This window comes from Myxocyprinus asiaticus, chromosome 26, assembly GCF_019703515.2.
Source record: "Myxocyprinus asiaticus isolate MX2 ecotype Aquarium Trade chromosome 26, UBuf_Myxa_2, whole genome shotgun sequence".
NCBI lineage: Eukaryota > Metazoa > Chordata > Actinopteri > Cypriniformes > Catostomidae > Myxocyprinus > Myxocyprinus asiaticus.
The window spans coordinates 43,259,314-43,286,423 of record NC_059369.1 but is presented as its reverse complement, the minus strand read 5'-3'; the positions used below and the strand labels follow the sequence as shown (position 1 = coordinate 43,286,423).

The 27,110-nt window shown below is 37.8% G+C and overlaps 1 protein-coding gene across 3 annotated transcripts; it reads left to right on the top strand.

The window, feature by feature from the left end:
- Window positions 1–185: 185 nt before the first annotated feature.
- LOC127416726 (cadherin-1-like) lies at window positions 186–27,046 on the top strand. Of its 3 annotated transcripts, XM_051656226.1 has the most exons (19): window positions 186–294; window positions 565–618; window positions 1,616–1,680; window positions 1,936–2,069; window positions 3,161–3,441; window positions 6,864–6,971; window positions 7,099–7,239; window positions 7,356–7,511; window positions 7,771–7,915; window positions 8,659–8,825; window positions 8,973–9,101; window positions 9,198–9,383; window positions 14,675–14,919; window positions 15,424–15,566; window positions 17,353–17,577; window positions 17,888–18,106; window positions 19,997–20,121; window positions 20,220–20,351; window positions 20,604–27,046. In XM_051656226.1, the coding sequence occupies exons 7-19, from the start codon at window positions 7,132–7,134 to the stop codon at window positions 20,811–20,813; spliced, it is 2,190 nt and encodes a 729-aa protein (XP_051512186.1). In that variant the 5' UTR covers window positions 186–294; window positions 565–618; window positions 1,616–1,680; window positions 1,936–2,069; window positions 3,161–3,441; window positions 6,864–6,971; window positions 7,099–7,131; the 3' UTR covers window positions 20,814–27,046. The 3 variants fall into 3 exon arrangements, with proteins under 3 accessions (XP_051512186.1, XP_051512187.1, XP_051512185.1); XM_051656227.1 differs by lacking the exon at window positions 565–618 and having other exon boundaries at window positions 208–294; XM_051656225.1 differs by lacking the exons at window positions 186–294; window positions 565–618; window positions 1,616–1,680; window positions 1,936–2,069; window positions 3,161–3,441 and adding an exon at window positions 6,348–6,440.
- The last annotated feature ends 64 nt before the right edge of the window (window positions 27,047–27,110 follow it).

Below are 27,110 nucleotides of genomic sequence, written 5' to 3'. Positions count from 1 at the left end.
CAGTGTATTATAGATGTATTATCGGAACTGATTTTGAAATATAAAAATTCCCCAAAAAATACACACCTTTGGCAAAAATATATGCCGTCGGCATTTACACAGCCAAAATGATCAAAAAAACAAAAATGTCCCTAAGGTCGCACAAGGGTTAATCAGAGATTGGTTGTTGTTTTTCCAAAGTGATACTTCTCTTCCCTCTATAAGAGTTCCCGACGCTCCAGTAACTTCTCATTAGTGAGCTCTCATAAAATCACCCTGAATTCACTTGGACGGAGCAAGTTCCCTCTGGACAAGGTAATGAGCCACCTAATCTGGGATGATATAAAAGAGAGTGAGATGAAGGGTGTGTGTTTCTCACCTCTTTGAGCACTTGTTTTCTCACTCACTGAGATTATCGAGGATCATGGATCTCTGTTCTAAGTGTTAAATAGACAACAGCATGTCAGTTTGTATGTCATCTACACATCAGTTGTTTGATTAAAAGCATGTGTTGTGTTTGCACCATGGTGGGTGTTCTGGTGACGTAACTGGGTCTCTGTCCTTCTCTCCTTTTTCTCCACTTAGATGAAATTTGAAGGCAAAATCAGGCGACTCCTTGTAGATGAGTTTCAGAAAAAGGTGTCACAGTTTTCCCCTTGTGTCTGCTTGTGGTTTAGCGAGCGTTGTGATTGAGAGTGAGATTATGATATTCATCAATTGCTCCAAGATGTTAACTTGTTGACAATTTACACATTGTGGCCCATTCTGAGGTAATATTTCCACTCTTAGGTGCTAAAATAGAGTTAAATGTTCTACCAAACAGATGAGGTTTTTAAGGTTAATGCTCTATCGAGTTTTAAATCAACAAAACCGACCTCCCTACCCTAAACCTTAAACCTAAACCTAACCGATAGTGTCAGAAAAAGGAAATGTGAGATGAAAAACACAACCGTGTCATTTTGTGCTGCTTCTATGACATTTTCAGCTCATGTATCGACTTGCGTGCTCCTCAGGACTCATATCCCGTCCTTTACATCAAAAGTGCAACGCTCTATCAGTTGAGCTACCGTGCAGTTTGATTGTAATCGAACAAGCTTGTTTATGTAGTTGGTTATGTAATGCAAATGTAAAATGTATCGCCTCAGAAGTCATATGCTATAGTAGCAATTTTTTAGATGTCATAAGATAGCACTGTGTGAGGAACAGGGCCAAAAGTAAGTGTTTATGAACTGATAATCTGCTGTTTTATTTGTGATTTATGTGAAAGTGATTTCTAGTGTTTACCAGGAAAGTGCCGTCATATGCATAACGAGACTTATTCTCGTTATTTAGCAAAAATGCATGTATAGTAACGTGATTGCGTGAGACCAGGGTAGAGTTCTACTTGAATAATTGTAAGAGCTTTGCAAATATAATTGAGCTAAACTGAGCAACTCCTTAGAGTTTGTATTGAACCCCAAGTGTATCTCTCAGAGCTTCACAGTTGCAATTAGTTATTCAGGCTAATAGCAGCGTAAACATATCTGCGAATCAAATGGACTGGATTTTGAATGTTAATTTAAATTTTACATTGAGTTAAAGTGCCCAGACTAACTAATTTGTTCATATGTGTCGGTTCCTTTTCTCTCTCCTCTAGAGGGCCACATATATCTGCGCCTGCACAGTGAGGGCCACTCCAACGTCCAGAATCAAGGATTTTTGGTGTGTGTGTGTGTGTGTGTGTGTGTGTGTGCATGTATGTGTTCAAGAGCCCAACTGATACCATGTTTGGTTACCTACATTTTGGCATGTATTCCTCAATTAATTTGTATAGAGGCAAAAAGTAATAATATAGTCGATGATAGACATTTGCAAAGCAGTTATGTAAATTATGCAAGCAATTAATCTTCACAGTCACACACAGACTGCATGTCTTTTCTCTGCATGAATGTTGTTATGGTGTCTCTTCTCCTCCAGCCAGCAGATGGCAGTCTCTCCCTCTTTGGCTTCTGCAGTGTCAGACCTGTGGAAAGAGAGTGCTGTGCACGGCCACACACCTTTGAACTGGTAGAGACTAACACCCTGCTGCAAAAAGATAGCCAAACCTTGAAGTAAAGCATCCATTTATTTACTTAAATCAGTATTGCTGATTATTTTAACCTAAGGTGAATGTTCTGTGTATTCAGCATGCTATCAATTACCACAGTTCTATGACTCATCCTGAACGGGAAACTGGACAATACGTAAAAAAGTTCATTAGCAAAATGTAAGATGTCTGCTTTTAAAATCTCAGACTTAAAGGAACTAACAACTATATGCCACATCAGATGCAGCTTCTGTGCCACCTTTGCAGTGTAAAGATGGGTTATACAACACATTAAACTCTTAAAGGGATAGTTCACCAAAAAATGAAAATGTTCTCATCATTTACTCAGTCTCATCCCATCTTAGATGTATATGACTTTCTTTCTTCTGCAGAACACAAATGAAGATTTTTAGTAGAATATTTCAGCTCTGTAGGTCCGTACAATGCAAGTAAATAGTGACCAAAACTTTAAAGCTTCAGAAAGCACATAAAGGCAGCATAAAGGTAATCCATACAACTCCTAGTGGTCTTTTGAAGCGATCTAATTGACTAGGTGAGAACAGACCAAAATATAACTTCATATATGACATGAGCAGTCTGCTTGGCTATCATCATTTCAAGCTCAATTACACTTCCTAGCGCCATCTAGCACTCTGTGTTTGCGTCAAGCACTAGGAAGTGTAATCGAGCTTGAAATCATGTTCGTGCCTAGAGACTGCAATGGCAAGATGTGCATTGAAAAAGGGGTTATATTTTGGTCTGCTCTCACACAAAACCGATTGAAGTGCTTCAGAAGACATTGATTATGCAACTGGAGTCTTATGGATTACTTTTATGCCGCCTTTATGTGGCTTTTGGAGCTTCAAATTTTGATCACCATTCACTTGCATTGTATGGACCTACAGAGCTGAGGTATTCTGTCTAAAAAACTTCATTTGTGTTCTGCAGAAGAAAGAAAATCATACACATCTGGGATGGCATGAGGGTGAGTAAATGATGAGAGAATTTTCATTTTCGGGTGACCTGTCCCTTTAAGAGCTCCTACAGTTTACCCATCTACACTATATGTAGTTTTTAATTCAGTTTGAATTTACATGGTTTTATGTGGTTGTGCAGATGCTGGTTCTCAGTAGACACATGAGAGGAGAGGACTGACTGGATGGAGAAACTGAATCAAACCTTATTGGACTCTCAGACCTGGAACAGGAAACCTGTCACCAATGACAACCGGGCGAGCACATCCTCTACCTCCGGGACCTTTCGTGAGAACATCCCATAATACTGCACCGGAATGAAGCCTTAACATGAAAAAATAAGTAGGGAGCTCTCTGAGAAGAGATCATAACTGGCACTTTGTAAAGAACATTCAGGCAGCCTCGAGTGCTCCTTTATTCTCTGTAAGTCTAATCTTAAGAATGCATCATGATCTGCTTTATGAATTTAATTGGTTATTAGATGCAGATAGAATATTGGCATATTTGTTAAAACATCTAATCTGACATTACTTGGATATTATAATTTCTTCTTCTTTTTGCTATACTTGTAATAGCCAGCTAAGCAATGTTTGCCCTACTCATGACAACTGTTTACCACACTATAATTGGGCTTTAAGAACAAATGGACTCTATTTGATTTTGAGCAATATTCAGATATATATTCGAAATATATATACACCGATCAGCCACAACATTAAAACCACCTGCCTAATATCGTGTAGATCCCCCTCATGCTGCCAAAACAGTTCTGACCCGTCGAGGCATGGACTCCGCAAGACCTCTGAAGGTGTCCTGTGGTATCTGGCACCAAGACGTTAGCAGCAGATCCTTTAAGTTCTACAAGTTGTGAGGTGGGGCCTCCATGGATTGGATTTGTTGGTCCAGCACATCCCATAGATGCTCAATCGGATTGAGATCTGGGGAATTTGGAGGTCAAGTCAACACCTTGAACTCTTTGTCATGTTCCTCAAACCATTCCTGAACAATATTTGCAGTGTGGCAGGGCGCATTATCCTGCTGAAAGAGGCCACTGCCATCAAGGAATACCGTTGCCATGAAGGGGTGTACATCTGCAACAATCGGTAGGTAGGTGGTATGTGTCGAAGTAACATCCACACGAACATTCCCAGCAGAACATTGCCTAGAGCATCACACTGCCTCCGCCGGCCTTCCTTCTTCCCATGGTGCATCCTGCTGTCATCTCTTCCCCAGGTAAACGACACACATGCACCCAGCCATCCACATGATCTAAAAGAAAATGTGATTCATCAGACCAAGCCACCTTCTTCCATTGCTCCATGGTCCAGTTCTGATGCTCACGTGCCCATTGTAGGCACTTTCTGCGGTGGACAGGGGTCAGCATGGGCACTCGGACCGGTTTGCGTCTACACAGCCCCATATGCAGCAAGCTGTGATGCACTGTGTGTTCTGACACCTTTCTATCATGGCCAGCATTATGTTTTTCAGCAATTTGTGCTACAGTAGCTCTTCTGTGGGATCGGACCAGATGGGCTAGCCTTTGCTCCCCATGCGCATCAATGAGCCTTGGGCGCCCATGACCCTGTCGCCGGTTCACTTGTTATCCTTCCTTGGACCACTTTTGGTATGTACTAAACACTGCACACCTGGTACACCCCACAAGACCTGCCGTTTTGGAGATGCTTTGACAAGGGCCAAATTGTGATGGCTAGACGACTGGGTCAAAGTCTCTCAGATCCTTACGCCTGCCTATTTTTCTGCTTCCAACACATGAAATTCAAGTACTGAGTGTTCACTTGCTGCCTAATATATCCCACCCCTTGACAGGTGCCATTGTAACGAGATAATAAATGTTATTCACTTCACCTGTCAGTGGTTTTAATGTTGTGGCTGATCAGTGTATATTTTTATATATTGAGTTATACTTTTAACCTTTCATCTGAAATTGCTCTTTGTTAGCAAAATCTCAATACATTTATTTTTCGAAGTCCTTGTAAGTACAAACAAATGGAAAAGTATAGAGGTCAACCGATAGTGGATTTTGCCTATACTGATAATTAAAGGGATAGTTCACCCAAAAATGTAAATTATCTTATCATTTACTCACCCTCATGCCATCCCAGTTATGTCAGACTTTCTTTCTTCTGCTGAACAGAAGTGAAGATTTTTAGAAACATATCTCCAGCTCTGTAGGTCCATACAATGCAAGTGAATGGTGACCAGAACTTTGAATCTCCAAAAAGCACATAAAGGCAGCATAAAAGTAATCCATAAGACTCCAGTGGTTTAATCCATGTCTTCAGAAGTGATATGATAGTTGTGGGTGAGAAACAGATCAATATTTAGGTCATTTTTTAATCTAAATCTCCACTTTAACTTTCAGTTTCAGATGTGAAATTGATACTAAACAGGCACCACATGTGACTTTCAGATGTGAAAGAGGAGATTTAGAGTAAACATTCAATAACAAGTTTTTAAAACTATCGACTGAGTTATCGGTTATTGGCTTCCTTACAACACATTAGTTATCGGTATTGACAAAATATCAGAGAGATCAGCAATGCATGAGTATTTTATTTATATAACATTTGGATATTGCCTTTCAGAAGACATTGCACAGATAATGGTGCAGTCAGCACACACTGTAGAACAAATATTAAAAAAATGGCCAATTTTTCCACAGGTGAGATACGGAAAAAAGCCAGTGTAAATATCAAACTCACCATATGGCAAAATGTGCATATGTGCTGGCACTGTTGAATGTTATCTAATGCTATATTTACAGTACACCATGAAACGTTCAGTTCTTTTGAACTGTATTTTTCCATGAAAACATGTCACTGTACTTTTGTCTATCCATTTGCCTCAGGGTTAAACCATGTGATAATGGTTGAGATTATTATTAGTAACCAAACAGTGTGTGCTAAGTTAGTTAGATAGTCAAAAAAGTGTTTGTACAGTAAAGAGCGGGTTTAATGAGACAATGAGACGTCTACAGAACAGACACCATGCAATGCATTTTATACTGTAGAGGGAACAAAAGGTAATTTATATGAAAACCATTGAGAGTGTGTTTAGTATGCTATCTCAATTAAATTTTCCATGAAATAACTTTTTATGTCCCCAACATGTTATCTTAAGTTTTTAAGCACTGAACCAAATAATACAGTGTTAAAACATGCCAACATGTCTGTCATTAAGCTCCTTGTCCTTTGACGCCTTGTCGATAACACCTTCCCATAAACATGCAAATGAAGACACACACACACACACAGACACACACACACACACAAATTGAGTTCAGACCTTACAGTTACTGCTGGGAAGAGAGAATGATACACAGAGGAACATATACTTCACGTTTAATTTGTTTACTGGGGACGAGTTACACCAAAATGATTTTCACCTGTGTTTTTTCTCTAGTAAGTGTTTTTTTATATATATAAGTTAATGCTATTTGATCATCTTATTGTTTTAGATATGTTGATTTCATCTTTGTGTGTTTTGAAATGTCTGTCTGTAAAAGTTTTAAAAGTCTGAATAATGGATCAAATATCTTTTTAATGTAGTAACTTGAAATAACACGTTCAATGTAGAAATTATATGTGTGTGTATATATATATATATATATATATTCACTTATACAGTATGTAATTTCATTCTTTTTAATTATAGTATGTACAATTCCTTCTGTAGAGTCTGTAGATGTTTGATATAGTAAAGAAAAATAATAGTGAATATTTTTGTTTTCCTGTGTGATGGAAGCAATATCATACAACAGAGGAAAAGTCATTGACTGGCAAGTAACTATGATTTTATATTAGTGTTCTGTACTTTTTTAACAGGTGGTTTTCACAATCCAGGGAGAGATTATACAAGAGTATGCATCAGTCAGTGAAGAGAGGACAACACTGTTCAAGCACGACAAGAGAAACGGCACCCATCTTTGGCAGGTGTGTGAATTACACTATTCTGCATATCTCCAACCCTTTGCTGATTTCCCTGATCATTTCAAAACCAATAAAAATGCAGTTTAAACGCTTTAAGCATTTTTGATGTACAGTCAAATCTTTAATTCAGAATGCGACAACCTCAGAGGTCCATAATGTTCGAATGGAGGAGTCATCTGTCGGCATGATCAGGAGAAAGAGGGATTGGATGATTCCACCCATTAGTATTCCAGAAAATAATAAAGGCCCGTTCCCAGTGGAATTGGTGAAGGTGGTGTTTTTCTCTTTCCCGTGTCCCATTTTTAATTCATACCATTTTTCCTTTTTGTCCTGTCCTGGTTTTAACATTTGACTAAAGCAGAATTCTTGGTTTTATTTGCACCACAGATGAAGTCCACTGCTGCCAACTCAATGAAAATGATTTATAAAATTACAGGCGCTGGAGCCGATCTGCCTCCCAGGGGGCTTTTCACAGTGAATAAATATTCAGGCATGTTGTCTGTGACCAAAGAACTGGACAGAGAGGAAACTCAAGAATACATTGTAAGTGGTTCGGACAGTTTGAATTAATATGCAACTTCACTGAAATGACGTCTGTTGGGAAATATGAATTGCTCCTTCATTTTTTATCACTTTGACTCAGAAGCACATTTTTAGCTTTATGCACTAAATAAAAAAGTCTCAGCATTCTAATTATATAACTATTATGTGTCTTGAGACTTTTTACATCAGTGCATAAAACTCAAAATAATAAAGCAGGCCTGTTCTTGTTTATTGTGTGTGTTTGTATGTACTTGAGCAGCTTACAACTCATGCCTCGGCAGAAGGTCAAGACTACACTGAAACCCCCATTAATATCATTATAAAAGTTATTGACCAAAATGACAACAGACCGGTCTGCACCCAGAATCCTTTTACAGGAAACGTCCTAGAAAGGGCAAAACAAAGTAAGACGTGGGGATATCTTGAAAGTCATTTATCCTTATAATTTTTTTATCATCTATTATGTACATTCATGGGTGTTTCTTCAACTTCAGGCTTTTTTAGCGCTGTGGATTTCTAGAAATTCTCGTTAAAACATTTTTCACACTCATCGTCCAACAGTGTGTGCACATGCTTTTGTACATGTACATGCACAACATTTTATGTATCCTAAATACACACAAATAAAATGTTCACACTTTTTGTGCAATTTAGCAAAAAGACAGCTTGATTGGAAGTGACGGCACAACTGTGGAAGAGTCGTCATTTTTGAAAAATTAATAGAAATCATTTTCACTCAATAAATATTGAATGGTTTACATTTATTTTACTCTTTGTTCAGATGATCATAGTTTTAAACATGCAAAAGAATTACATTTTATAATGGATTTTCGTAGTTTAATATTAAAACTTTGGGTCTGGGACAAGGTTAAAACAGTAAAATCTGTACACAAATGGCATTTGAAAAGTACTAAGAATAAATGATGATGGCCTGGTAAAAAAACCCCTCCAAGTTAGTTTTAATGTGACCTTCATATAAGAAAAAGAAGAAAGTTGAAATTTGTTTTGCTGAAATCAACCCCTGGGACATGAAATGGCCAGGGCTTGAAGAAACACCCAAATATATATATATATATTGTATATATTCTGTATATTCAAACTATAATTTATCTCTTACAATAAAATGCTTTGTTTCATTCTCATACAGACGTACCTGTCATACAAGTGACAGCAGATGATCTTGATGATCCAGAAACTGAAAACAGCATTATACGTTATAAACTGGTGAGACAGGAACCCAGCGGTGAGATGTTCCACATTGACCCTGTCAGTGGAGTCATCAGTCTGGCCTCTGTTGGCACTTTGGACAGAGAGGTATATACATACAGTACACACAGTATATAAATACATATTACATGCAAACATTCATACATAGAAGTTTCAGCCCAAAATTAAATGGGAAAAATTAGAAATACTATATTAAATGTTTATCTAAACATGGCTGTTTCTATGGCAACGCAGACGAATCCTGTATATACACTGGCTGTGAAAGCAGCGGACATGGAAGGTCAGGGTCTGTCCTCCACCTGCACAGTCGTCATCCACGTCACTGACAGCAATGACCACGCTCCTAGGTTCAGCCAAAAAACGGTGAGTTCATCCTTTGAAATCATTGTTCTGATTTCAAATAAAGTCTGCCATTGTTTTGGAAGTTGTTGCATTGCCATAATCTGTGTGTGTTGACAGTATGCAAGTACAGTGCAAGAAAATAAGGCAGGGGAAATTGTTGCGAGGTTGCCCGTCACAGATAGAGACGAACCTTTAAGTGTTAACGCGGTGACGAAGTTCACCATCATCAAGGGCAACGAGGAAGGATTCTTTAACATCAGCACTGGTCCCGACAAGATGCAGGGAATCATCACAACCACAAAAGTGAATATACTCTCATATACCAAACTGAAAATATATTCCACTGACACATACACATTTGTGTTTTATTATTATTATTTTTTTTCTATTATAATTATTTATAGTTTTTTAACTTTGTGGGACAGGGCAGTTTAAAGCAATAAGACACTATTTGAGAGGCGGGGATTAGGATAAGGAAAGGATGCAGACAGGACTCAAACGTGAGTCCCCGCAAAAGCAACAAGTCTCTGTTGCGTCACATGTTTTAATGGGATTATTGTGAGCCACCACTGCATAACTCATCATATACCTTTTGTGCTACAGACATATATGATATGTAATACCTCAAATCATAAGGGTTGTTGAGGAGAGAGGTGTGTTATTACCTTCCTTAGTGATAGTGACTTACAATATCTGAGTTTGGGAGCCAAGAACTGCTTCTTATGCAGAACCAGTTCCATTTAAAAACAACTACTTTCAAACAAATTACTCTTATGAGCAGGTTCTTTTGGATCTACAGGGCAAAACATACTACTCGACCAGTGTAGTCTGATTCCGGAACGAATGACTCTTATGAGTGTGTTCTTTTGAATCCACAGTGTGATCAGTGTAGTCTGATTCCAGAATGAATGACTCTTTTCAGGGTTCCCACGCATCCCGGCAGTTTTCCAGTCATGGAAAAGTCCTGGAAAATATTTTAGTGTAATAAAACTGTTTGACTGTGTTGCTAGAAAGGTTTTCGTTACATGTACAAAAACATGGTAACAATCGGGACTCGGAATTGGAGTCAAATACACAAACTGATGCCGGCCGTGGATTGTGAAACAACATTAATGGTTAAGGGCGCTTAAACCCTCATGATTGATTACAGCAGCAGCCAATCGTGTGCTTGGCAATCGCGGTCCAACCGAGGCAGATCGCTTGATTGGGTACAGCTTCATCAGCGCATGTACAGTGTGAAGCAGCACTCGTAAAACTTCTCATATATAAACAAACTGAATGACCTGGTACTATACATGTACCGACCGACTGAATGAGAGGGGCATGTTGTTAGTTTACTTCAGCATCGGCATGTGAGTCTACCTTGTTCATCACTGAGAGAAAAGGGCGGAAGAGCTATTAATGTATACAAGTGACTGATGTTTATTTACATTTATTCATTTGGCAGACACTTTTATCCAAAGCAACTTTCAAAAGAGGAATACATCAAAAGCGATTAATCTTAAGGAGACAGTGGTACAAAAAGTGCTGCAATACAAAGTTTCACTAGCATCAGAATAGAAGTTTCCAAGACAGATTAGAGTACAACAAGAATATATATTATTTATTTATTTTATGAGTGACTGGTTAAGTGCTCATGGAAAAGATGTGTTTTTAGCCGTTTTTTTGAAGACAAAAAGTGAGTCAGCTTCATGGATGGAGTTGGGAAGGTCATTCTACCAACGTGGTACAGTGAAACCCAAAGTCCGGGAGAGTGTTTTGGTGCCTCTTTGTGTTGGTACAGCAAGGCGCCGCTCAATAGCCGACCACAGGCTTCTGGTGGGAACGTAGCTCTGCATAAATGATTTTAGGTATGCTGGAGCAGACCCAGTGACTGTTCTGTATGCCAGCATCAGAGCCTTGAATTTGATACCTGCATCAACCGGCAGCCAGTGAGGAGAGACAAGGAGTGGTGTAACATGCTCTCTCTTTGGTTCATTAAAGACCAGACGTGCTGCTGCATTCTGGATCATTTGCAGGGGACTAATTGTGCATGCAGTGAGAGCGTTACAGTAGTCCAGTCTAGTTATGACAAGTGACTGTACAAGAAGTTGTGTGGCATGTTCAGAGAGGAAGGGTTTTATTTTCCTGATATTGTAGAGTGTAAATCTACATGATCGTGCTGTCTTTGAGATGTGGTCTGTGAAACTGAGTTGGTTATCGATGGTTACCCCTAGATTTCTGACCATTTTGGAAGGTGTTACTGTAGTTGAACTCAGCTGCACAGTGATGTCGTGTTCAACAGCAGGGTTGGCTGGAAAGACGTGGAGCTCAGTCTTCGCTGGGTTAAGTTGCAGGTGGTGTTCCTTCATCCAGGCCGAGATTCGAGCAGTCACCGTGGTGTCGTTGGGCTGGAAAGACAAGTAGAGCTGTGTGTCATCGGCATAGCAGTGGTAAGAGAAACCATGTGCCTGATTATACATGTTGAGGGGCTTTAACATGACTCGCGGCAGCACCGCCAAATAAATTGAAGTCTATGAAGTGACGCGTCAGCGCAACCTCGGCTCCAACTTCACACCAAAGTGTTTTTCACACACGTTTTTGCCTCACAAATGATGTATTTGAGATTACAAAGCTTCACAAAATATTTAAAACTGTCCAAATTTATGAAGAGATATTGAATGTCTCACAATTTATTTTAAATATTTTTTCTCTTCCAAATAAATGTTTTCAAAGTTTATTGTGCACACCTCCCGCTTTCGTGCGTGGCAAGCTCGTAAATTCAGCAGCGCTTGTCATGTGGAGGCCAAAGCACCGCTTGACGCTGGTGTTGAGCGGAGCGTTGACGCCTCGACTCAACTCATGTGAAATGTGCTTTACAATGACGAAAGGACGTTATTGAAACTCAAAATTGTTATTATTAAGCTATTATTGTTGTCTTTACTGATAAAAGTCTTGCTCAGCGGTTTAAATGCTGTAGGAAAATGATACAGTAGATCTGTTTGTTCTTATAATGCTTAAACATTCGACTGAAGTCAGTAGATTTGACATGCAAAAGGAGAAGGTAAGGATGTTATTGAAACTCATTATTATTATTAGACTATTATTGTTGTCTTTTTGGATGAACATGGTGATTTGACCTTAATACCTCAGGATGTTAATCAATTTTCAATAATTCAACAATCGGAGTCAGCTTATACCACGATACCACATGTAGTATGTGGAAAACATGGAGTCTAGTCATAAAAATGGCATTAGCAATAAACTGCAGAATGTCATGGAATATTACATATTTGGATGAAAATTAATGTTTGAATGTACAATTAATCAAATTAAAATTGTGATATATCCTAGTGTGATAATTAAACTAAAAAAGTGTCTGATTTAATTGAATAAGTAAATAATCTGCAAGTGATGCGCACTTCATAATGAATGTGTAGAGCCGGCCGCTCATATGCTGAAAACACCTCATCATGATCATCATGCGTGCTCTTGTGTTTGTGAGAAGACAGACAGAGAGCACTCTGAAGTGTGCAGCACATACAGACTACATATTAATTGAATCACAGCTTTACAGGGATTAATAATCACACTGGGCCATGGAGCAAACTGCTTATCTGGAGGTGAGAAACTACCATAAAGAAAACACAATAATGCCAAAATAAAAGAATGGACGCATGTGATTGTGCTTAAATATTACACTTGTTGGGTGCATAAAATGTCCTGGAAAATTGTGCTTTGAAGAGTGGGAACCCTGCTTATGAGTTTGTTCTTTTGAATCTACAGTGCAGCCAGTGTAGTCTGATTCCAGAATGAATGATTCTTATGAGTCTGTTCTTTATACTTGACAGTGCGACCAGTGTAGTCTGATACCCGAACGAATGATTCTCAGGAGTTGGTTCTTTTGAATCTACAGCACAACCAGTCTAGTATGATTTCCAAATTAATGACTCTTATGAGTCGGTTCTTTATATTCTACAGCACGACCAGTGTAGTCTGATACCTGAACGAATGATTCTCAGGAGTTGGTTCTTTTGAATCAACAGCACGACCAGTGTAGTCTGATTTCCGAACGAATGACTCTTATGAGTCTGTTCTTTATACTCGACAGTGCGACCAGTGTAGTCTGATACCCGAACGAATGATTCTCAGGAGTTGGCTCTTTTGAATCTACAGCACGACTAGTGTAGTCTGATTCCCGAACGAATTACTCATATGAGTCGGTTCTTTGTACTCGACAGCACGACCAGTGTAGTCTGATACCCGCACTAATGATTCTCAGGAGTTGGCTCTTTTGAATCTACAGCATGACCAGTCTAGTCTGATTTCCAAATTAATGACTCTTATGAGTCGGTTCTTTATACTCTACAGTCCGACCAGTGTAGTCTGATTTCCGAACGAATGACTCTTGTGAGTTGGCACTTTATACTCTACAACATGACCAGTGTAGTCTGTTTCCCGAATGAATGACTCTTGTGAGTCGGTTCTTTACTCTACAGTGTGACCAGTGTAGACTGATTTCCGAACGAATGACTCTTATGAGTCTGTTCTTTATACTCGACAGTGCGACCAGTGTAGTCTGATACCTGAACGAATGATTCTCAGGAGTTGGTTCTTTTGAATCTACAGCACGACCAGTCTAGTCTGATTTCCAAATTAATGACTCTTATGAGTTGGTTCTTTTGAATCTACAGTACGACCAGTCTAGTCTGATTCCCAAATTAATGACTCTTATGAGTCGGTTCTTTATACTCGACAGTGCGACCAGTGTAGTCTGATACCCGAACGAATGATTCTCAGGAGTTGGCTCTTTTGAATCTACAGCACGACTAGTGTAGTCTGATTCCCGAATGAATGACTCTTATGACTCAGTTCTTTATACTCGATAGTGCGACCAGTGGAGTCTGATACCCGAATGAATGACTCTTATGACTCAGTTCTTTATACTCGATAGTGCGACCAGTGGAGTCTGATTCCTGAACGAATTCATTTAATAAGTTGGTTCTTCAGCGTTAAACACCCTGCGTAACCAGTGTAGTCTGATTTCTGAACGAATGTCTCTTTATGAGTCGGTTCTTTTTGAACCTACACAGCAAAACATACAAAACTAACTCCCGAACAAATTACTTTTATCAGCTAGTTCTTTTTAGTGAATGTCTTACTGAACCGCAAGTCATTCATTTTGTCATGTCTGACATGAAGTGAACCAAGAATCATGAGACTTGAATCAAAGTAGATGGTTGTTGCATATAACGTGCATCTTTTATAACATTGTTATGAGTTTTGTTGTAATTAGTGGTATATTTTGTAATAAATAATGAATAAAATATCTTAATTAGTCTGCGCAAAAAACTGTTAAGGAACCAGAATTGTTAAGAGGAATCTCAAAACCCATTCCTGACAATATCGGCTGGTGGATTATAATTCGGTAGAAATGTAATAGACTTGCATTGAAAGTGGCAACCGAGCCATGACTAAGGACCATTTGCTAGGTATCCTAGCAAATGCATAGTAACCTACCACAACACCCTAGCATTGTGGTGATGAGTTTTGCATGGGCAAGCACCACTCAAACTTTCTTTAGAAAATGCTACAATCTTGTTGTTCGTGTTTAGGGTCTGGATTTTGAGCAGGTCAGAAGTTTCTCTCTGGTGCTAATGGTAGAGAACGAGGTTCCATTTGCTATTCCTCTGTCCACCTCCACTGCCACCGTAACCATCTCAGTGCTGGACGTAAATGAGTCACCCATTTTTGAGCAGGCAGGGAAACAGGTCTCCGTATTTGAGGACCTCCCAGTGGGCAGCAGCATCACCAAATACACCGCCAAGGACCCAGATACTGAAAGACAGCAGAGAATAAGGTTCTGCAAAGACATGCATGCACACACTTAAAACATATTTGGACACTTAAGCCACAGTTAAAATAAATGAATATCATTGCATTAGATAACAAAATATTAAACCAAGTGGCATCCGCTAACAAATTATATTAGAGCTTTTCTCAGAACTAACTTCACTTTTCTGAGGCATTTTTGCAATTACTTATAACCAGCTGGTGGCAACATGATTTTTAGAGGATGTATTTTTAGTCAGTTTCTCTCAGAGTAACCACAGGTGTAGTTCAGCACATTAACTGTGTCCCACTAACTTTCTGCAACCAGAAATTGTCCAAAAAATACGTGCATTATATGTCAATCAATGTCACTTGTTTTGATATATTGCTTTCTAGTGCAATTACATTCATGCATTTTTAAGTATGGTGCCAAAACATACTTTTTCAGGCCACTGTAGATGTGTACACTTTATAAACACTGTTTTGTTGTGATTTGCCTATTCTCACATGTTTGAGTGTGCTTTCATGTCAGTTATAAGTTGCAGAAAGACTTTGCTAACTGGCTGGACATCACAGAGGACACTGGACACGTTACAGTCAGGAGCTCATTGGACAGGGAGTCCTCGTTCGTTAGAGATGGACAGTACATGGTCTTAATAGTGGCTTATGACAATGGTAATTCATGAACATTAGATTGTGATGTTTTCCGATTTAAAGACATATGCCCTGATTTACTTAAGGTTTATGAGTGTAAGAACACATGCAAACTTGATAGTATGTGTGATCTACTAACGGTCTACTAAATGGTACCACTTGGTTCTGTGATTCAAAAATACAGCATTAGTTTTTAATTGCTTTGCAGATGACCTGCAATTGTATTTGTCACTGAATCCCAATGATCTGACTAATTTAAATGTTCTTCAAGTGTGTATAGTAGATATAAAAAATTGGATGGTATGTAATGTCCTTCAGTTAAATACTGATAAACCAGAGGTTGTTATAATCGGCCATGATTAAAAAAAATAAAAAAAAGTCACACTGAGTTAGTACTTAGACAGGTGGTCCCAAATATTCAGCAGTTGGTGGGAAATTTGGGAGTCTATTTTGATACTAATTTAAATTCTGACTACCATGTGAGGAAGTTAGTTCAATCCTGCAAAATGCTGCAGCTAGACTTTTGACATGAACATGGTCTTTTAATCATATTACTTAAATTTTAGCTTCTTTGCATTGGCTACCAATTCATTTTAGTGTTGATTTTAAGATTTTATTAATTACATATACAGTAAAGCATTACATGGGTTGGCTTCTGAATAATTAGCAGAACTTATAAGACCTTATGAAACAGTTAGACCTCTTAGATCTTCTTGTGATGATCTTTTGGCTGCTCCAAGATCCAGATGCAAAACTGAAGCTGATAGAGCTTTTTTAGTAAAGGCCCCATGTGATGGAACAGACTGCCCTGGGATATATATTAGATCTGCTGAATCTGTGACTGTTTTTAAGTCTTGTTTAAAAAACTTGCTTTTATTATGAATGTGTGTGAATGTGTTGTGTTTACTGTGTATTTTTGATTTTATGTTTTGTGAAGCAGTTTGTGCTTAAAGGAACAGTTCACCCAAAAATGAAAATTCTCATCATTTTCTCACTCTCATGCCATCCCAGATATGTATGACTTTCTTTCTAAAGCTGAACACAAATGATGATTTTAAAAGAATATCTCAGCTTTGTTGGTCCTCACAATGCAAGTGAATGGGTGCCAAATTTCTGAAGCTCCAAAATCCACATAAAGGGAGCTTAAAAGTAATCCATATGACTCTAGTGGTAAAATCCATGTCTGTAGAAGCGATATGATTGGTGTGGGTGAGAAACAGATCTCTTATGTGACGTATTCATGTTACAGATGTAATCTCACGTTTTTCTCTCAGTTGAGACATCCAGGTTAAGCACACAAATGCACCATTGTGAAAAACATACAGATACAAATACAGATCTAAACCAAAACCAACTAAGCTTCTGTACAGCATTCCTCCTCAGTTGTAAACTGGGCTGCTCTTCCGGGTGTGTCGCACGTGCCAAGGCGATTACGTCACGCGCATACCGCTGCAGACCCGAAGCATGATTCAGAGTTAAAAAGTACTTTAATATTCATCTTTTCACACCAAAAGCGATCGTGCCACTTTAGAAGACATTCATTTAACCACTGGAGTCGTATGGATGACATTTATGCAGACTATCTGTTCTTTTTGGAGCTTCAACAGTCTGATCACTATCCACTTGCATTTTAAGGACCTACTGAGCTGAGCTATTTTCTTCAAATGTGTTCTGGTGAAGAAAGAAAGTCATACACACCTGGGATGTCATGAGGGTGAGTAAATAATGAGAGAATTTTCACTTCTGGGTGACCTATCCCTTTAATCTTCAAGCCTTTAAAGTTGTTGCTGTTGTATGTTTTCTGTAGATAATGAGCCAACCACAGGAACAGCCACATTGGTGATTGAGCTGATGGATGTTAATGACAACGCTCCAGTACTGGAGCAGCACAGACTCCAGATGTGTTCTACAGAACCGAAGCCTGTCCTTCTGACCATCACAGACCCAGATGGGCCAGAATATGGCGCACCCTTCACTGTCGACCTTCATAAAGAATATCAAGTTAACTGGACCATCATCAGCAACTCCAGCAGTAAGACTTATTCACATATTAACCCAAACATCTTTAAGAAAACATGAGTTTTGTCACCCTAAAATGAGAATTCTGACTGTGTAAAAGCTGCTGAAAAGTGGTGCAGGAAAAACACTGATTCAAAGTCTTCTGAAGCCATACGATAGATATGTGTGAGGAACAGAATGAAATGTTTTCAGTTGAAATGTTTCATGAAGTTATTTAAAAGACATGAGGCTGAGTAAATGATGACAGAATTTTCAATTTCGGGTGAGCTATCTATTCCTTTAATATAATATAAATAAAGAGCATATCTAATTCTCTTTCTCAGGCAGTGCGGTGTGGTTGAGTCCTCACAGATATCTGGCTGCTGGCGAGTACCAGCTGTTGTTGCGTGTGTACGACTCACAGATGTTATTTCAGGACAGCTCGCTCGTGGTGGAGGTGTGTGACTGTAAAGGTGATGACGTTACCTGCATCAGTGGCATCCAAGCTGCTTCCATCTCCACCCTCTTCATCTATGTTTTAGCTGCCATCTTTTGCCTTCTCGGTAAGGAAACATCTCCTTTAAAGCAATGTTAAAACACTTTCTCCTATCCCAGCTTAAGATTCAGAGACAACTATAAAAAAGTCATTTGTAGGTTAATTTTTTCAAAAACTGTGAACACTGTCTCTGTGACGCTATAAAAATTCCTCTGTTTTTTTTGAGCGACCTGTCCGGTCTGACACAGCAACATTTAGTCGAACAATGGTGTGAGTTGGGGCATATTCAAAAAGCTGTTTTAAAACAAGGTTTATTTTACTGTGGCACTAGAAGCGCAGAAATTACATACTTCAACTTTAACAAAAAATCCGTAAAGCCAACCTGGAAATCATTATATATAATATTGAACATTTTTATAAACCTGAACATATAGTTATAAATCTGAAAATACATTTCTAAGTACAAATATATAATTCTAAATACAAATATATAGTTATAAATCCTGAATAATTTAGTATGAGTCAGTGATGTGACATTAATTTTTTGTTCAGATCTATAAAAACATTTTTTAAATCAATAAAAAAAAATCAATATTCACCAAAAATGATTGTTTTTAAAAAAAAAAAAAAAAAAAAAGGTTTTTATTTATTTTTTTATTTTTTTATTTTTTTTTATTATTATAATTGTTTTTCTGGGGCTTACAGAAAAATTGTCATGTGTTGCAACCATTTGGAGACAGTAAAAAAAAAAATAATCTTAGTATGAGTAGTGTAAAATAATATTTTATTAATATTTTTTAAAAGTGAAACAGTTGTTTTTTTTTTAAATATGATTAATATATATATATATATATATATATATATATATATATATATATATATATATATATATAACTTTTGTCCACCAAATCACATTTATGTTGTGTTACCAATGTATTCATGATGTTCATGTGGGGTTAGGGCATCTGCTGCCTGCCAGGAACAAACAGAGGCACCTTTGTACAATAGGCCAGACTGAGAGAAAATTAGTCTTTACGTGTTAATAGCGCCCTCGTGTGCACATAACATATTATTAGTCAAATAAATTGTTTATGCCGGTTAATCTGTCCACCGGTTAACCGTCTACGTCTCTAAATGTAGGAAGCCATTATGTTCTTTATGTTGTCAGAAACCATAAAACAGAGAGGAACCTTTAGACTCTCATGACTAAATGTAAAGTTTCAAAAGATATCCAATATTTTGGCATTTTTTTGAAAAAGCACCTTTTGATCAAGTCATATGGTGTAACCGTGAGAAAACTTCTTGATATTCTTGACTCAAAACTCCCTGATATTTGTTAAAAAATATATTGTTTTACCTTGAAAAAAATGTGCTTGAAAACTTTTTTTGAAATGAATGATTAAGCTGTGAACACTAATGTATTCAAGGTGCAAGAGGAGTATTTTAATACCTTTTATTTGATGGTTTCACCACATAACATTTGTGAAGTCATTTTGTTTTGTCATTGTTTTGTAGAAAGTGTTTTTTTATTTTTATTAATAAAACCAAATTGAAGACAAAGATTACATTTCAATGTACTTGACGTGTCTCTAGATTTTTTCACCTCCGACAACTTTATTGGTCAATAACCCATAAATATTAGCATGCTGTTCTGAATATATGTTAACAGTATTAATATATAGTATACTATGTAATAATGGCATGTTAGTTGTCGACAAATTAACAAACATTTATTTTATACAATAGTAACTCAAAATTCACTCAAAATAATAGAAAATGAGTAGCAAGGATGATATATCTGTCTGTCGCTGTCTGTCTACATGCTGTGCTGTGTATTTGTATATACATGAAAAACAAACAGTATGCACCAGGTGAGCCAGCATGCAAGTTTTAGAGTATTGAAATCTGCTCCCAAGTGCAGGTGAACTTGCTTTTAATTGTTTTTTCTTTCCCCCAGTGCTGCTGCTGTTGCTTCTCCTTCTGAAGAGGAAAAGTGGCGGAAAGCGGGAGCACTTTATCCACCAAGAACAAGACAGGGGCAATATTTTATGTTACAATGAGGAAGGAGGAGAAGAAGACCAGGTGAACATCCTCTTCAATTGCTCTTCATCCATGAACTTCCACTGAAGCAGTTTACCATTCTTAAGCCTTAGTGCTCAGGGTTTATGTTTGTGTGACAGGACTATGATATGAGCCTGTTGCATAGGGGACCAGAGGTGTTCTGTACAGACATTGCCCCGATGGCCTTGCCTATGGTCTTCTATCGGCAACATCGAAAGGAGAACGAAGATATTGTAAACTTCATTTATGATGTATGTGTTGTAAACATGTTCGTGTATGTTTGTTAGGGTTAACAATGTATTGCATTGTGCATTTTGGGGGGATACAATTGCATATGACACAAAATATCATTATTAACAATTCAATAGTAAATATTCACCTTCCAAAATTCTGTTAAAAAAGATAGATAGACACTTCCATACTGTTGTTCCTGGAACATGTCATACTTGGTAATATCATAGCAACGGTGGCTTACATACATGTCTAATTATGTGTTTGTACAGAATCTGTGCACTGCAGATGATGAGCACTATGTGGCGCCGTATGACTCAGTGCTGGTGTTTGGTTATGAGGGAGAGGGCTCTGATGCTGGTTCTCTCAGCTCTCTGCAGTCGTCCAGCAATGATGGGGATCAGGATTATAAACAGCTGCAGCACTGGGGGCCTCCGTTCAAAAGACTGGCTGACATGTATGCAGGAGAAGAAGAGGACTGATACATGCTCTGATCACAACATTACTGGGATGAACAGTATGTGAACATTCCTCTCTGGCTGTAGTTTTGGATATATTATGTTGGCTTGACAAAGTCAACATACTGTTATTCTACAGACATTACGTTTTTTTTTTCCTAAATCCCAAACAAAGACCAAAAATATCATTTGTTAGTTCGCATTGAACTTTCAAGCTACATCCTCCAGACTTGGCACAGACTGTCAGACTGTTCTGACCTAGTTTGTTATGTCTTTTCTAACTGATTGGACTTGCAGTTTTTCTGTAGGGGGCAATTAAATATGGGCAGACTTACACTGATGGAATGTTCGTGAATTCAAACTCATTCTGTCAAAAATTCAAATGTAAACAAACCCACACAAGGCATTTAATCTCTTTTTAAGTTGCTCTCTCTTGCTTTTTTGTCTGTCATCTGTCTGTCTGTCTGTCTGTCTATCTATCATCTGTCTGTCTATTCTATCTGTCTATCTGTCTGTCTGTCTGTCTTGTCATGGGATTATTCAGCCCCGGTTTGTTTTGTGTGTTTTCCCTCGTGTGTCTATCTATCTATCATCTGTCTGTCTGTCTGTAATCTATCTGTCTGTCTGTCTATCTATCTGTCTATCGTCTGTCTGTCTGTCTGTCTATTTATCATCTGTCTGTCTGTCTATCTATCTGTCTATCGTCTATCTGTCTATCGTCTGTCTGTCTGTCTATCTATCTGTCTATCGTCTGTCTGTCTGTCTGTCTGTCTTGTCATGGGATTATTCAGCCCCAGTTTGTTTTGTGTGTTTTCCCTCGTGTGTCTATCTATCTATCATCTGTCTGTCTGTTTGTAATCTATCTGTCTGTCTGTCTATCTATCTGTCTATCGTCTCTGTCTGTCTGTCTGTCTGTCTATCATCTGTCTGTCTATCTATCTATCATCTGTCTGTCTGTCTCTAATCTATCTGTCTGGCTGTCTATCTATCTGTCTATCGTCTCTGTCTGTCTGTCTATCTATTAGGGCTGGGGAAAAAAATCAGTTCTGTTACAAATCACAATTCTTGAGCCTGATAATTTTTTTTATTTAATAAAAAAAAAATCATGTTTATCTTAATACTACAATGATTAATAGATAAATACAGGAATCTATATTTGTGCAGAGTTCCACACTAACAGTTTTCTTTCTGAGGAGTTTTGTCTCTTGAATTCTTTATGTTTAGTCCTTTAATGCACCTGTGCTACAGCCATCAAAGCGCCACTTGTCCTCTGTCAGACGTCAGATCTTCTGCTGTGATCAATGTTCCTGTTATTATGCATAATCCAAAAGTTTATTTGAGAGGTGTTGTGCAGAGTATTTTTCAGAAGTCACTCTGCAGATTCTGTCTGACTCAGCTTTAATAAATAGTTTAGCTGTAAAAAGCCTTAACAAACTGTTGCATGGCGTAAACTACATGTCGCGCACCAGCAATATTTATAATCTAACAGCCAGGGCATGCATGCGCAGTGGTGGACAGCATGACCATGTCTCGCGGAACACATGCAAATGATCAGTTCTCACTTTTTTTCCTCTGTCAGTCATCTGGGAGCAGTTTGTAAGAATAGTGTTGTCTATGAGAATGCTGCATAGGATCTCAGACTATCTCAGGATGCATATGCAAATAACATGCAATAACATTGGGACTACAGGTGAACTGTCATGTGTGTCATAAATCAGTACAGCCCTAGAAATGGTTCTTTAACAATTTTACCCTTTAGCCTCCATTTGTGTGTTGCAAAATTATCATTATGATAATAGTATTAACTTATGGTAATATATGTTCTATTTTATATTCTAAAATAACCATATTAGTTTGATAAGTTAAAATGATATATTGTATATATTTATTTGTTGAATACAAATGGACATAATGCAGCATTATACATAGCTCAGACAACGCACTGACTAGTCAATTGACAGTTTTAAATTGGTAGTTTTGCACCTCCCTACGTTTCACCTGCAAATGATATATTACAGAGTGAAAACAATTGTCATTTCAGACACAACTTTTCTTCAGTAGACTTATCTATCTGAGAAAAAGGAGTTCATTTTTTAAATCTTTTTAAGAAGTTTTTATATCAAAACATCAAATCGCAATACTTACCGAATAGCAATGCATTACATATTGAATCGGTTTGAAAAAAATCGAATATCGAAATATCGATTGTAGTATCGAAACAGGAGGTGTGTGGCATTTCCCAGCCCTACTATCTATAGATGGATGGATGGGTGGATGGGGAGAGAGAGAAAGAGTCTGTTCCGAAACCTAGTGAACTTTATCCAGAGGCAATAGGCGCAATCCCGACTCGAAGGCTGTTCCAGAAGCTAGGTATCTTAAATATGCTGCCTCCTAAGATATCTTGTTTTGTCCACATTCTAAGGTAGCATTGAACAGATCCTTCCTTGGGTAGGTGATCCTAGAATGCGCCGCTCTGTGGAAAAATAAATCCAAGATGGTGGACGAAGCGTGAGAAATTTTGATTATAAATATACAATACTTATAATCCATTCAGTACTGAAAAGTATCAATACATTTTTTTTTATATGATAGAAAACATAGTATTTCGCTGAAAATGCGAGTCGAATGAAAAAATAACACAAAGTAATAGTGCTGAACTTTATCACAAAAATAAACAGTACTGACTGAACCATGAAAATGTATTGTAATTTTTAAAATGAAATAAATATTAATATATATGAACTAATATTAAAATTTTAAAGTCAGCTGATTTTTAAATTGACGTTGTTTCCTTTGTCCACAAGAGGGCGCAATAAATACATAAACCGTTCAGCACCGTTATATTATTGCAAAGAACATTCCTATCCTGACTGTTAAAAAAGAGCATTTCATTTTCAACTAATGTGCATAAAATAAATATGTTTTAGTCAGTCCATATTCTCAAATGTTAAGTAAAAAGTAAAATGAGGGGGGAAACGCTTCAGTAGGCAGTTCACATGGTGTTACACTTGCACTGATTCCTACTACTCCAGACTCAAGCTTCATAATAGCAGCGAAATACCACATTGTTTTTTTATTCAGTACAGTTGTATGTAGAGTAGCAATATTCCCAGATAGCAATGGTATCCGGCTGAACTCGGTGGTGAAGCGGCTCAGACTATGAGCAGAGGCCAGGGGCTGTTCAATCAAATGAAACACAACAGACTGGAACCGAATGCGAGGATCTCGAGACACACGTTTCCAAGTTGAACATCTTTCCTGACAAAGCATTTAAACAACTCATAATCTGAGAAACGCTTATAAGAGTGCAAGACGCAACGGCTAAAGACCTCCACCAACTGTAAGGGGCTGTTCACACCAAACGCTTTTGCAACCATCCATTTGTTTTTCTATGTAAACGCATGCTAGACGAACGTCACTTTGTTTTTGTTTATTCAGCGTCTCATGCAGGAGCGCTGTATTTTAGATGATGTGTCTAATTAAAAAGAACTTTAAAAGCATATTGAGACACCTGCTTTCTTTTAAACTGTATTTGTTGTGCTGTGTCTCGCCATTTTTAGTGCAAGAATGTGATCGATCTGAAGTCATTGTATTTTTTTAAATTGAAATCAGATGCGTTTCTGATTTGTTTGTACATTTCTCTCGGCTGCATGAAGATATTCATTTGCTTTCTCATATCACTAGCTTTAAAAATGCAACTTAGCTTGCTAACGAATGCATAAACGTGAGCAGCTGGATAGAAACAAATGCAAATAGATGGTAATAGATGGGAACAATCGTGACATTTAAACATTTGGGTAGGACTTGCGTGTATTTTTGTCACATTGTTCTAACCACTTGAGGTTAGCTTTAACATACTGCTGTTCTCTACCAATGCAGCATCTAGTCAACAAATTAATTACTTTATAATGATATGATAACGTGTACTGTAGTGTACTGTATGCATACCTTTTCATTGTTGATGTTTTAAATCTGCATCTGAAGTGTTCTGCTCCATGCAGAGTGTAGTCTTACGTGTCAAAACAAACACCACAAGACATCAGTGAAGTGAGGACGCTCTCATACTGTATAACGGCAGCGGACCCTTCCCAGCCGCTCCAGCACCGGATGCAACAGGGAAAAACTATCTGTGTGGATTTTTGCCGATAACCGATAGTTCCAGAAATCTGTTATCGGTGCCGATTAATCGGCAAAACCGATATATCGGTCGACCTCTAAAAACAACTTCCGCTGCAGTTTCAATGGCAGCGCCCACAGCACAAATATGGACTATTTTATTCATCTCAAATACTTAATATAAACAGACCAACCTCACCTTACAATCATTACTCTGGGATAATGAAGTATAGAAAATGTCATGTCCGATGTCATGTTGTTTTAATATTTTAAACAGGATGTATGTGAGCAGAGTCTACAACTGTATTATATTCACAAACGGGAGATGAGCATGCTGCAATAGTGAAAACAATGACATTAAAACACTTAAACGCTGTCTCTTTGGAGTTGGGCACAATAATCCTCTGGGAGTAAACTGAACAGCTCGCGCAGCTCCTCGTGAACTGGGAAAACTTTGCGCTGATAATCGCCTCGCTCAGATACTATTACACATTGTAGTGCTAGATGGCACATGGTGAAGTGCTGAGTTACTCCAAAGAAACGATAAAATGGCTGATGTTTACCAAGTGCATCCAAATTGGCTAGAAAAACTACGATCGTCCATGGACAGATCGATGGATGGATGTTTGGATACTCTACAATTCGGAGCCGGATGTGACGACACACGGACTGTGATAAAGGCCTGTTAGGATGCTGCCATAGAAGACAGCTGCCTAAGTAGGCAGGAGACAGCAAGGCAGCTCACTAAGTTTTGAAACAGACCCATAGATAGAATCTATCCTATCTGACGGTCTGCCTGACTACCTGTCTGTGTAGCTGGCTTGATGTGAGTTTAGGGTTAGGGTTAGGGTCTGTATATACATCAAACTTTTCAAACTAGTTTAAACTTTCTGACAACGCTTTGCCAAGCCAACATCAAAGTTTGTTATCTAGTTTGTTTCTAGATAGTTACTTAAAAGTGATCCACTACAAATTACTTTTAAAGTTTGTTAAAGGTACTACTTTATTTATGTATTTATTTATCATCACAAAAATAGCTTTTAAAAATTCAATGGTTGGAAAGAAGTTGGGATTGACTGTCAGCATAATATGAAAGTGGAATGGACTGTCTTTCTTGTCATTAATGGCTCCAGCATTACACAACCTGTGCTGTACTTTTGTTTGTAAATCTAACATGTGTTCTCACTTTGTGGTCATGCATTTTTGTTTATGAATATAATATAGTTTGTGGATTTTCTGTTGGCAGGTTCCTAATTAGACAAGGAATAACAGCTTGGTGTCTTGGCTCTGGATTTGTAGGTTTTAAACCTATAGCCTATGTGTTCAAAGAGTTTGATTACAAATTTTAATAGCATTGCGCATTATTATTAAAGGAACACTTCACCTAAAATGGAAAATTCTCTCATCTTTTACTCACCCTCATGCCATCCCAGATGTGTATGACTTTCTTTCTTCAGCAGAACACAAACAAAGATTCACTGCAAGTGAATGTTGATCAGAATTTTGTAGCCCCAAAAAGCACATAAAGGCAGCATAAAAGTAATCCATACGACTCCAGTGGTTTAATCCATGTCTTCAGAAGCGATATAATAGGTGTGGGTGAGAAACAGAACAATATTTAAGTCATTTTTTACCATAAATCTCCATTTTAACTTTCACTTTTAGATGTGAAAGTGAAACTAAACAGGCTTCACATGTGACTTTCAGATGTAAAAATGAAAGGGGAGATTTAGAGTAAAAAAAGGAGTTAAATTTTGATCTGTTTCTCACCCACACCTATTATATTGCTTCTGAAGACATGGATTTGTGTATAATGATGTCTCTGGGCTAAGCCCCAGATGTCCACTGACCCTAGAGCCACCACTGCCTTCAGCTGTCACAGAAATGCTAACAGATGTACATATTAATGTCATTTATGTTTATTCATAAATAATGTTATTTTAGAAATATGTTTAACCCTACTTAAAAGTAATTGATTTAAAATCAGTTACTGAAATGTAATGTTACACTACTTTTTGACCAAAATTGTAATTAGATTACAGTAATAATTACTTTGTGATTGGATTACATCCAACACACTACATATGAATGAATTGACAGAATGAACAGTACATTAGGTATAATATTGTATACAATACAGATGTTTATTAAACTTTCAATAAACAGTGGTTAAGTAATACTTTGTGTTTTAAATGTTTTTTTTAA

Bases quoted from the DNA above. Each gene is read 5' to 3' on its own strand.
- LOC127416726 (XM_051656225.1), top strand. From the start codon at position 6,351: ATGATACACAGAGGAACATATACTTCACGTTTAATTTGTTTACTGGGG. The intron at 9,384-14,674 runs GTGAATATACTC...GTTCGTGTTTAG, and splicing joins GAATCATCACAACCACAAAA to GGTCTGGATTTTGAGCAGGT. The intron at 15,567-17,352 runs GTAATTCATGAA...TGTTTTCTGTAG, and splicing joins AATAGTGGCTTATGACAATG to ATAATGAGCCAACCACAGGA.